The sequence below is a fragment of the Ammospiza caudacuta genome, chromosome 5 (genome assembly GCF_027887145.1).
Source record: "Ammospiza caudacuta isolate bAmmCau1 chromosome 5, bAmmCau1.pri, whole genome shotgun sequence".
NCBI lineage: Eukaryota > Metazoa > Chordata > Aves > Passeriformes > Passerellidae > Ammospiza > Ammospiza caudacuta.
Genome location: NC_080597.1, coordinates 29611359 through 29623591, shown reverse-complemented (window position 1 = coordinate 29623591; position 12233 = coordinate 29611359). Strand labels below are relative to the sequence as shown.

The 12233-nt window shown below is 53.1% G+C and overlaps 2 protein-coding genes across 2 annotated transcripts in view; both read right to left on the bottom strand.

Moving 5' to 3' along the window:
• Nucleotides 1-387: 387 nt before the first annotated feature.
• On the bottom strand, nucleotides 388-8199 carry CCDC134 (coiled-coil domain containing 134). Its single transcript, XM_058805674.1, has 7 exons — nucleotides 8137-8199; nucleotides 4051-4168; nucleotides 3111-3232; nucleotides 2831-2915; nucleotides 2415-2596; nucleotides 2094-2165; nucleotides 388-1723 (listed from the first exon to the last, which is right to left on the bottom strand). The coding sequence occupies exons 2-7, from the start codon at nucleotides 4151-4153 to the stop codon at nucleotides 1598-1600; spliced, it is 690 nt and encodes a 229-aa protein (XP_058661657.1). The 5' UTR covers nucleotides 4154-4168; nucleotides 8137-8199; the 3' UTR covers nucleotides 388-1597.
• A 582-nt stretch (nucleotides 8200-8781) lies between these two features.
• Nucleotides 8782-12233, bottom strand: part of MEI1 (meiotic double-stranded break formation protein 1) — a 38105-nt gene continuing 34653 nt past the window's right edge. Inside the window, exons 28-31 of the mRNA XM_058805933.1 lie at nucleotides 11279-11385; nucleotides 10328-10459; nucleotides 10050-10159; nucleotides 8782-8827 (exon numbers count right to left, since the gene is read on the bottom strand). Coding sequence (XP_058661916.1) covers nucleotides 8782-8827; nucleotides 10050-10159; nucleotides 10328-10459; nucleotides 11279-11385 — 395 coding nt within the window. The remainder of the gene's footprint in view (nucleotides 8828-10049; nucleotides 10160-10327; nucleotides 10460-11278; nucleotides 11386-12233) is intronic.

The window sequence follows — 12233 nt, the reverse complement described above, 5'->3', positions numbered from 1 at the left end:
CCAATCGGCGGCCGCGGCGGCGCGTGGTGTGATGGCGCGTCAGCGATCAGCAGCTGCCATTAGCATGGCCCGCCCCGCCCCGGCGCGCTGAATATTCATGAGGGGCGGGGCAGCGCCGCGCGTGGGAGCGGCACCGACGCCGCCGCCCCCGGGAAACTTGGCCGGGGCAGGACTCGCGTCCCGGGATGCCGCCAGGATGCGCGGCGGAACGGCCGGATGCAAGGCGGCGGTGGATAGAGCATGGGGCTTGTCCTTCCCTCCGCAGCGCCCACGGACCCTCGCCTCCTGAGGGGCCAGCTCGACGCTCTCTGGCGCACACCCGCTCCCACCAGGAACGGGAGCAAGAGCCACGATTCTTCTACTTAAAAAAAAATAATCAAGTCAATTTTATTCAAGAAAAACCAAATGCGCCCATTGCTACCCCCTCCCCTCATTGGAGGGACTTGGCTCTGCTGTTAAAAAATCCGGGACGTTTCCCTTTCCTCAAAGGCTGCGATGCTGCCAGCCCGACGCAGAGAACCGGCTCCTTGGGAAAAGCCCCTCTGCAAGAGCCCGCTCTGGTGCAAGGCCATCGCACAGGTGAGGTATCACAGCGTGGCTGTGCCGGGTCCTGGGCCAGCCCCTCAACTGTCCCCATGGCAGCCCAGATGCCCGTGGAAGGTTGCAGCCCCTCAAGCTGGCTCCCTCCCTACTTCAGCCCGGCTATTGCCACATGCCCTCGTCTGGCTGTCCCCTGACAAGGGGCTTCGGGGACTCATTCAGAGAGGATGAGCCCCAAAGAGAAAGGATGGGGCATGGGCTGCAGGACAGGCTCTCAGCAGCTCAGGCTGGTTCCCCAGCATCTTCAGCATCAGCTTGGCTTGCAGTACAGGCACAACTGGCTGCAAAGAGGCCAAGTACCGAAATTCCTCCTGTCCAAAAAATTCACCAGGCATTTGCCTCTCTGAGTGAATGACCTGCAGTGGCCCCGAGATGCCATCAGCCAGGAACAGCTGCTGCCATCGGCATTTTCAACAACGTCTGAACAATGAAACACACGTTGCTCGGTGGAACAGCCGCTGGGAAAAGGGAAGGTGCTCTCTGGCAGAGGTAGCAGCTGTGCAGAGACCAGGTAGAACCCAGTGGGGGGTGCCAATGAGATCACCCATTTAGCTGAACGAAAAGCAAAACGGAGAGAAGCAGCATTGCTCATGAGGCTGTTTGGTGTGACGCACACCCCAGCCCACCCGTGTTGGAGGAGGCACCTTCAGCGTGGGGTGTGCTGCAGTGAGGAGGGATCCCCGGGCTCCACCAGAGGCGTGTCCCTCACACCCTACTTCCCCACAGGCAGCAACACCCTGACCAGGGGATGGCCCCAGTGCTGTCCTGTCTGTGCTTTACCTCTGTGGAAGGGGTACCCCATTTTAGCCCCTTTGGGCCAACCCACCGGCACCACCACACAACCTTCACTGAACAAAAACAAAAGGCAACAAAACAAAACCCACAGCACAAATGGAAAGGGAACGGCCAGGCACCGGCCCAAAGCTGCCGAGAAGGGAGCAAGCCACTCTGTGTCCCAGTGGTGCCACCCCCACTGCAAGGCACAAGTCCCAGCCTGCTACAGCTCCGACTGTGAGCGGGAGATGCGTGGGCCCTTGCGGATCTCCTTCCGCTTCTCTTCCTTCTTCCTCCTCTTCTCCTCATCCCGCAGCGCCTTCTGAAAGGTGTCAGCACTGGGGAAAAACTGGGGGTTGACAGAAAGGAGTCAGCATTGGGGAGCACCCACAGCCTCCCAGAGGCACAACCCCTCCAGACCCACACCAAAGCCAATGTACAAGCCTCGCAGTCCAGGGAGCTTTGAGCACAGATCAGCAAGCGACAAACAGAGTCTCAGCTACGAGGCAGGTGGCCACAGAAGGGAAGAGAGGGCATCAGGTGCCCAAAGTAGAGCACAGACAGGGAATTCAGTGTTTGTGTTTCAGCCATGCTTAGTCAGTGACAGGGGCATTTGGCAACTTCCCACAAGCCAGCCATTCCATTCCCCAGCCAGCTGCCTGGAGCTGTGACACAGATGGGAAAGCCCATGAGACAATCTGGCAGCATTGCCATCTTACCTCTGACTGGTCCGTTTTAAAGGGATTGCGGTAATCAGGCGATTTCTCACTGATTCCTAGCTCCTGAGCCATCTGCAGAGCGAAGGGGAGACCTCACTGGGGAGTGGTGCCTCCCACTCGCATTCCCCAGCTGTGTGATGGGGGTCCCCTACTCTCCCACCAGTCCCATCTATGCTCTCTGCGCTTCCCCCATCCTCAGCTCAAGGACAGCCCCCAGACATGGTGGGGGCAGTGCCCCTCCCTTCCTTTTACCCCAAAACCCTCAGCTCCCCCAGCCCAGCAGCAGAGGGTGGTCATGGCAGGGGAGACAAGGAGCCATACCAGCCGCAGGACCTGGGAGTGGGGTCCCTGCTCGAACACACCCGTCAGGTTGCAGAAGCCGATGCCCCAGCGGATGAGGCTGTTCCAGTTGGAGTTGCGGTCGAAGTAGTGGTGCACAATCTTGGGGAAGCGCAGGACCACGTCCCCGAAGAAGGCAGTGTTCTCCACCACGTGGGAGTATGCTGTGGGGACAGCCACCAGCTCCATCAGCACAGGCTGAGGGCAAACCAGTAGGCTCCCCAGTATGAACTGGTCAGAGAGGCAGCAATGGCATCCCCAACAGACAGGGAGCAGCCCAGGTCTGGTCTGGATACACAGGGGTTTTGTACCTACCCCAGCACTGATCCCAGGAAGAATGTCTGTGGTGCACCAGAACAGAAGAAAAAGGAGGAGGGTAAAAACCAGAGAGGACCTACCATCCTTTATCTTCTCATCCTGAGGGAAGGGCCCATCAGGAGGCACATCAGCAGCGATGAGCACAGCACGGGAGTCCTCCAGCACCTGCCAGAATCTTGATTAGTGTTTTGTCCTGCCCTGCACCCTGGAGGTGCTGCTACACTGCCTCACTTTGAAACCCCATGGCATCCTCCCTTCAGGTCCTAAGGCTCACCTGCCACACACTCCACAGAAGCCCCCAACCCTTCCCATTTCAGCCCACCCCTGTGGGCTCAGAGTGCAGCCTGCACTGTGGCTTACTTTGAAGAGTCCCTTGAGCATGATGTCAATGATTTTGTACTGCTGGTTGATGTCATTGAGCTCAATCAAGTTCTTCAGAGCATTCATCTGGTCCTTGCGCTTCACCTCAAACAGCTTCTTATCTGCACCACTGTCAAGGGCACTGTCAGCATTCTCCCACCACACTGCTGCTCTCCCTCCTCCAGCAGGCCCCTGGCACCATCCCAGCCCCACTATGAGGTGTCTGAGGGGCAGCACCTGAGCCAGGATGGAACACAGATTTCCAGTGAACCCCTTGCCCAAACACCTCAGCAGGGCCCTTAACAGTGCTAAGAGCTTGTGAGGAGCTCTCCACTTGCCAATCCATGCTCTGACTGATGGGATGGAGGAGGAACGTGGAGGAAGAACATGAACTGCCACCTTCCCCATGGGTCTCCACATATTCATCTTTTCATACTTTGCCTGTTCACCAGGGGATGCTGCTGTGTGCTAAGAAGGGTTTGTATTAGCCCATCATCTCCTCATGAGCAAAAAGTGCCTGTGGCACAGAGGAGACCAAGTGCCACAAGCCCAGGAGTCCTCTTCCACCATCCCAGTTGGTGATCTCAAAGCACTGAGAAGTGCAGGCGTGCTCTGCCTCCTGGCTGGCCATGCCACTTCCAAGAGCAGACTGGGAAATGTGCTCAGTGCTCAGCACAATGGAGCAGAAAGAACACCAGGCATCACTGCCATTTCTGCTCCGGCACCAAGCCAGGCACTTGGTTAGCAAACCCAGGAGCTTGGCACAAGCCCATCTACAGAAGGACAAAGCAGCAACTTCCCAGTGCTTCTGGATCCTCTCTTTTCCACTTCCTTGTGCCCCTTTCCATGGTCTCTGACCCCTTCCCTGTGCATGTGCTCCCTCCAGCCTCCGTAGCCATTAGTGCACACATGGTCATGAGGGGCAGGCTGCAGAGGATACAGATTTCCAAGCCAGAGTCTACTCTCTGTTTCTCCAGGTCTGTGAAGCTGCCCTGGGACAGCAGCAAGGCCAGCAGAAAGGGACAGATAATGAGAAAATCCATGTTGGCCACTGCAGCCTGGAAGAGAAAAGACCAACAAAACCAAAGATCATTGAGGAGACTTACCAAAAGGAGAAGTCACACAAGCCACTTGGGACCAATGGCACAGTGCCCTTGGCACCAGGGTCCTTGTCCATCTCTTCCTTGTCCCCAAGAGGGGTCTGAGGCATACAGTGGCCAGAGCAGAGGCACATGGTGATGCTGCAGCCAGCCTGCTGCAAGTGAAGCCCTGGTCTCCCTCTTCTCTTTACCTGCCTGCACTGCCAGCCCCAGGCATCTGACCCAGCACTGACCCAACAGAAAATTTAAGTCCTACCCCTTGTTCCAAAAATAACAGCTAGGTTTTTGCTGGGTTTGTGAGGCAGAGCAGCCCAACAGCCACAATAGCAGGTCTGGAAGAAAGAGCGGATCACTGAGGGGTTGAAGTCCATCTCTCCTTCAAGTACCAGTGCAACCAGCTCAGCGACCTCCCCTCACCACTTGGGGTATTGGTACCCGGACCCTTTCCCTCACTACAAGCTGGGTGCCACCACACCAAAAAACCACAGTTGGGTGACCTGGTGGTAGCTTCCCCCTCCCTCCAAATAAGTCCCTTCCCAGACAGTGTCTGAGGCTTTGCAGGGATGCTCTTGGGCAAAGCTGCTCCTGACCACAAATGTCCCTCAGACAAATTCAATGGCTGGAGAAAAAGGTCCTTGAGAATGAGGATCCTCTTGGACAGTCTATACCTGGAAAAGTCTATACCTGGAGCTGTTGCTTAGTCTATACTGAGCAACAGCTCAGTCCCCAGGCAGCAGAACTCAGGGTAGTCTGTCCTCAGGCATAAGGTTTCTGTGGAGCTGAGCACAGGCCACTGGCAATTACAGAAGCAACAGCTCCTTCAGAGGCATCATCTGAGCCACCTCCTGCTCCCGAAGGAAAGGCAGATGTCTAAAGCCACGAGAGCTGACCTCACCCTATAACCCACTGCCCTCTTGAGTCCAAGTTTGCCCGCCCAGCCAAACTTGTCTCTGTAATGCCTTAATACTGAAACAAAAGCAAATCCTTTCTTGTTCTTTTCTTGTTGCTTTTCTTTTTTTAAACAAATACAATTTCTTCAACTCCAAGCCCATGAAAGAGGCAAAGCAAGCAGCACCAGCAGTTCTTCAGCCCTGCAAGGATCAGCAGCAGCTCCCACCATGTACCTCCTGCCGAGGCCAAGCCAAGCATCTTCACACCCCTGGCAAAGGCAGGGGAGCAGTGTCAGACAAACATGAGAAACTCATATTTTGCTGTTGTGCTTTGTAAAACACTGCACCCCTGGAAAGGAACAGACCAGAGTAAATACAACCAGCATTATTGAAGAAGACGTGGCAGTGCCCCATATTTCTGACACGGTGTGGAGCCGGGACAGCAGCACAAACCCCCATGCCACAAATCCCCATGCCAGAGGGTCTGTCCCCTCTTCCCACTGTGGTGTGAGGCTTAAGCCATATTCCAGCCATCCTGAATGCCACAAAGCACACCAAGCCAAGGCAGTAAGGAAAATTCTCCAGCCCAGGCAAACAGATGTTCTATTGAACCTAACAGCCTGGTCTGCTTCCAAGAGACTGCTTCACCCTGCCAAAAACAATGACCCAGGACCCAGGGCCTGGCTCAGTGAGGTGGCACAGGTCTCTCCTCTGCAGAGCCCCACAGGTGCTCAACACCTCCCAAGCTCTCAGGGAGGAGGAAGTGCAGCAATGCAAAAGCACATAGAGTGACTGCCCTGGGACCAAGCTCCTGTCTGCCCCTTGGATGATACATACCAACATAAGGATTAGGCTGGCAATTTGCCATGCTCATGGAGCACTGGAAAGAGAAACTGGAGGTAGCCAGTGGCCTCCAGACTAGGCTGGAAGGCAAAGAGCAGAAATGCTGCCCACAACAGCTCTGCCATGCTGCCTGTGGCAGCCCCAGCATGCCTGGTTAGGATAGGGGCTGCAGTATCCCCCATTTCCAACACTGGAGTTGGGTGGCTGGAGGATATTCCACAGGTGCAACAAAGGGGAAGACGAGCTGCAAAAAAACCCTGTTCCAGGCAGAGCAGAGCAAAGCACAGCTCTCAGCTGAAGCAGCTGCTGACCAGCCAGCTGCTGCAGCACAAGGGCCACCAGCCTGCCTGCCTGCTCACAACAGTGATGGGCTTCTTCAGAGACACAACAGCAGATGCTGGGGTAGGGATGGTCAATGTTTGCAATGCAAATGTATTCAGATCCTCCTACACCAGTCCTAAAGATTGTCCCATGGGACAAGGTCAGAAGTAGAGGACTGGAGAACCATACTGGAAGCCCATCACTTTTTCATCTGATCTGCTGGCACTCATTCTCACATCGGAGCTATTTATTTGCCATTGTCCATCAGGGCTGAAACACACCGGGGAAAATTAAGCAGGCCCAGTTGTTTCTCTCACCCACAGGGAACTTGGGGCTGCTGATGCCATGTAGGACCATTGCAGATTTATTTCCTTTCACTACTCTGGCAATTTCACCCCATTTTAACAGCAGAGGACATTCCTTCCTCTCTAGGCCACACTACGTAACAGCAGAGATGCCAAAGCTCCTTGCAGATGTTCCTCCATGCTTTCCCCACAAACTCTCATGTCTCCACACCCGCTGAGGGATGAGACACAAACACTGCAGAACTGCTCCTCTCTGAATTGATTTCTGCTAGAGACAGCTCTGCCTGATGCTCCCAGAGCAGTCCAGGGAGCCAGGGCCTGGCCTGATGCTACAGATGGAAAGGAGTTTCCACCAACATTGCCTTGCAGCCCTGGCCAGCTGGCTGTTTCAGCAGCAAGCCCACCAGTCTGTCTCACTGTCTACCAACCTCTTAATTTAGATGTGTTTTTCCAAAGACATGACAACAGATGCCATGTAATAGATGGTTAGTACTTCCCATTAAAATGTTTTCAATTACATTATAAATTTTCCTGCAGGAGCCCCATCTGAAGCAAGCATCCCTGAGATTTATTCACTTAATGAGCTTGCAAGGCAGAGCCATGCTGCAATGCTTAGGTTCCCTGGAGAAACTTTTGCATGACCCCCCCACTTCCCCTCTGCAGGCACTGAAATGTAGGGGGAAGAGCATCATCCTTCACCAGGAGCATGCTGTGGCTAAACAAGGGATGAAAACTCCCAGCCCCGTGAACCCAATCCCAAGGCACTCCTCCAACAACCAGATGAGGATTAATCTTTTGTTACAGGTGAACCAAAAGCTTCAGAAGTGAAACACCTCTGCTCAGACTCCTCTAGGAGGACATATCTATATGGGGCTTACAGGACCAGCTGCTTCAGTTGAAACAGTACGGGCCATTTACACCTGCTCGCCTCCAAAGTCTCCCAGCCACCCAGCCCAGAAGCTCGCGTACCGCACGGTTTGGCAGCCCCGATTTCCTGCTGTGATTTCCAGCAGGAATGGGTCGGTTCCAGCCCACCCTCGCGCCGGAGGGGTTCAAGAAGCCCCCTGAGGGGCTCGGGCGGCCGCTGGCACAGGAGATGCGGATTCTCCCGCAAGCTCCGCTGAAAGTAAAGGCAATCACACCGGGACGGTGGAAAGGGGACTAGCCGAACCGTCCCCGGCCGCGCTGCGGGAAAGCCACCCGGAGCCGTGTCAAGGGGACGCAGCAAGCGGCACCCGGGAGGACGCGAACCCTCGGGGGGGACGGCAGCTCCCGGGAGCCGCGGGGCGAGCGGGCGGCGATGGCAGGCAGAGCCCGTCCGGCACAGCCCCTTAACCCAGGCTCCAGAGAGGTGTCCCGGGGCCGCCCTGCCTGCCCCGCTCATCGGCCACCCCGGCTGCCCGGGAGGACGGGCCCCTGCCGGGTCTCGCTCAGGGTGCTCCGGCCACCTCCGCCCCGTCCCCCGGAGCGGCCCCAGCGCTGCTCCCGCCATTCCCTCCTGCCCCGCCACGGCCCCGCTGGGCCTCCCGGGGCGGGGATGGCTCCCGGGGGCGCGGCCGGTCCCCACCTGCGGGCCAGGTGCCGGGTGCGGGTGCCGAGGCCGGCGCTCACGCCCGCCGCGCTGCCATGCTGCCGCCGCTGCCGCTGCCACCGCCGCTCCGCCCCGCCGTGTCACTTCCTGAGGCCCCGCCCCGCCCCGCCACCGGCACCGGCCACGCACCGGCGGGCACTTGGAGGGTCTGGCGGCAACGGGACAGCGGGGATGGGGCTGTAGTCGCAGGGGTCACTCGTGACCTGGAAGAAGTCTCCTCATCCCTATGGGACACGTATCTGCTTCCCCCGGGATCCTGGCTGAGCCCCCACCGCCCCTTCCAGCCCAGAGCAAAGGGACCATCCCGCAGCCCTATCAGCCACGATGAGTGAGCAGAGTACCTCTTCCACAACGCCCCTGTACGACATCATTTCCCCAGGCAGGACTGTATTTTGATACATGAAGGGCATCAACCAAGCCTTATCCCGCACAGAAGGGGAAACTGAGCCGTTTCAGTAACAGAACTTTTTAATTTCAACAAACCTTTTTCTAAAAATGAGCAACAAGTAACTTCCTTTGTCCTTCTTCTCCCTACTACTCACTGGGAAGGAATGACAGGATGGGGGTCTCCTCCTAGATTCTTGCTTTGTTCCTCTGCTCTGTGCACTGTATCTTCTCATTTCAATCTCCAATGTGTGACAGAGACACTGCCACATTTCCCAGACATCTGTCATTGACAGCATGAGTGGAAACCAAAAGAAAGGCATACATGCTATGGGAATTCCCACATTTGACATATCACTGACAGGAGGTTTTCATAACTAAACCAACCCTCCCATGGAACCTCACTGTCAACATACATAAGAAACATCAACCTGAAGAAAAGTCAAAGCTCCATTTTGACCAGAGGATTTTGTCTTTCGTGTCCATAACAATCTTATTCACATAGCCCCCTGCTTCACTTCAAATGCATCTAAGATCCTTCCTTCCTAACCACCAAGATTTGAAGGTTTCTTAATACATAAAAAAGTCAGAAATGAAAAGTAACTTCAGCAATGTAACAAAACTTCCCATCCAAATTCCTTCATCCCTGTACAGAGAAGCAAAATGGAGAAATGGAGTGGAGAGATACTCTGTGGGGCCCAATGGCCTCCACCAGTACAACTTGCCCTCTGATTGCTCCACAACAGAGCAGCAACATCACATTGGGGGTACGCATGAGGACAAGCTACTCCTGACAGGACAAACACCTCACCCACCACGTACCCTACCCATGGCTGATGACAGTGCCCCACAGTGAAGGAAGTCCCCACACCCACAGGAAATCACTGCCACGTCCACTTCCATCACTGCTACACATCTGAGGCAATGCAGCGCGATGAAAACAGGAAGGCAGAAAAAGTTTGAGAAACAAACAAATACTGCGTCAGGTTCCCTCTTTCTCCACAAGGCATCTGGGAGTGGCCTCTGCCTCTATCCCCAGAGAAGAGGATTTAGTTCACAGTGGCAGACTAGGCCCAAACAGAATAAAATCTGCTAATTCCCCTCAGTGGTTCCCAAATGCTCTCTGCATTTTGAAAGTGCCTGAGTCATATCTGGGTTTCCACTACTTCCTGGGCATCCTGGCACTAGATGGCATGCAAACAGAGATTAACTCATTGCTCATCCTCCAGGGAAATCAATACAGGGATTGTTACTGCTTTGAAGCCAGAGACTCCCAAGCCTGCCCCTCTTTCATCAGATCACCTCAGCTTTATAGATGAACACAAGCCCAGCACACAGAGCCTTCTTTAATCCCAATTGTCCACTCATTTCTGAAATGTCTTCTCAGATTAGGACATGATGAAGTCTTTCATCCCACAGTCAGCTGCAACAAGAGAAGGAGCAGCAAATTAAGTGTCCTTCCTACCTCTGTTACACCTGCCACACACATTAGTACCAAAGGATACACGACGTCCTGATGCTTTACATGCACAGTCCTCTGTCCCAAGAGCCGATCCAGCAAGGTCTGAATGACCTCTGACTGTTCTGGCTCCACCTGGTAATGACTATTCTGAATCTGAGGGGTCAGAAAAAAAGAATGATTTCCAGAACAACATAAAACTGTTGGGCTTGTTCCTTCATACTCCCTCCCTCATCTCCAAACAGACCAGTGAGATCTTCAAAGGCCAAAGCAAACACCTAGGGACTCCATTCCCATTTTCCTAAGCAGTCACTGCTCTCTTACCTGAGAAAGGAAGAGGTGAAGAGCATGAGACGTGGCCTCAGGCAGCTCTGCTGTGTTGGCTTCTGCTGCCTCCTGAATAATCTGGCTAATTTCTTTTTGAGAAATAATATTGCTGCTCTGATATCTCACAAACTTGAACAAAGGAAAAAATAGAGACATTAAATAGTGGAAGACCCACAGAGTGCAACAGTGACTCATCACTTGCAAAGACCTCTTCTGTGCACCATTACTGCAGCACCTTAACCACAGGCCTGATTTTTATACCACTTCTAATGGAACCAGTGCAAATATCTATGTTGATGGGGCTCTGATTTATAGCCAGACTTATTTTGGTTTAAGCTGGGAAGGAACTAAAATAAATGAGGTAACCTTTTAAAACTGAAATAAGAACAGCAAATACTCACAGACCCAACTTATATTTGGAGGGGGAAGGTTCACTTTAATAACCCCTTCCTCTCATTTACTGCCATGAGGGCTTTATCTTCATTATTTCTGCTGGGTAGGATCACATTCCCCCTCTAGCCCACAGACCCCACATACAGCAGGGTAGAATATGGCACTAACTCCCTGCCCTAAAAGTCAGGTCTGTAAGGCTGAGATGGGAGACAAGCTGCAATGCCAAGCAGCCAGCTTGCTCCCTGACTGGTAACAGCAGTTGCATGTTCTCTGCAAGTTTCTCCTCTCCTCCCCAGGGATACTAGATGATATAAATAAATGTTACCAACACCAGAAGAACGGGAGGTGCTCACTAACAGCAGTCAGTTTCTGCAGGGTGTGGAAGTTCACTTGAAACTATCATTATTAATAGAGGGCAGGAATACAGTCCCGGGCAAAGCCACAGCAGTATCAGAGACTGTGTTGCATAGCAAGTTAACTACCAAACACCAGCCTAGGCACATTGTGCCAACATACTGGGAAAGATGGGAAACAGCCCACCCTTCTGCTGCTCACCAAAGTCATCAGCCTGAGAACTTCTGGCTGCAGAAAGGACTTCTGGCCCCCACTGAGTAGTGTGAAGAGCAGGAATCGGTGCCACGGCTGCGAAGCAATGTGCAGAGCTGGGAGAGAAGGAGAAGCCACTCAAAGACAGCTGTAAAACTGCCAAAGTGACAGGCTGAACCCAGCTAAGGACAGTCTTCAATACTGAGCCCAAGTTTTCTCTCCTAGAACCCATGCTGTGAAACACTAAAGGGTTATTTTTCACTGCTCTTACTTGCTTTTTAATCGGTCACTCTCTGGGCAAGAGTTCAGTCAAGAGGACAAAAGCTTAATAGCTTTTCAAAGAAGAAAACACATATTGTCCATCTTTGTGCTGGTACAGGAAGAGAAACCTTCTCCTGGGGTGTACGTCATAAAACAGAGAGAGAATATCTTTAGCCTGGGGTTTTAAAAATAATACCCTCCAGTTTCAATCTGAGGACAACTCTCCTGACCTCAGTTTTTATTTAGCTGCAGAATACCCTTTGGGTAATGAAGAAAGCCCTATAACAGAAGCTGAACAAACTGAGGCTGGATCTACATCAGACAGTGGACTATGGGGACCAGCCAGGCTGATGGTGGCAATGCAGTCATTAGAGAAAATGCTCTCACTAAAGAACAAACATGATAACGTAACATGTATTAGGTAAGGCCATAAGTCTATGATGGCATGAGGTCTTTCACTGAATGCTGAAATTAAAATGTTATTACTTTGTATTTAGTAGAGGTTAGGAGCATGGGATAGACAAATAAATCAACTGATATAACTTTTTATACTATAGCAACTCACCAGAGTGTAGAAAAGGTCTCTTTTCCACTGGCAGTCACATAACCTCCCTATTGCCACTACAAGAATATTTTCCATAGGAAAACAACACTGAAAAATAATGTCAAATATTTTGGGGATATCTTTCATCTGGGGTAAATG

Coding starts and splice junctions, on each gene's coding strand:
- CCDC134 (XM_058805674.1), bottom strand. CDS start 4,153: ATGGATTTTCTCATTATCTGTCCCTTTCTGCTGGCCTTGCTGCTGTCC. Junction 2,597..2,830: donor GGATGAGAAGATAAAGGATG/GTAGGTCCTCTC, acceptor CTGTCCCCACAG/CATACTCCCACGTGGTGGAG. Junction 1,724..2,093: donor TTAAAACGGACCAGTCAGAG/GTAAGATGGCAA, acceptor GTCAACCCCCAG/TTTTTCCCCAGTGCTGACAC.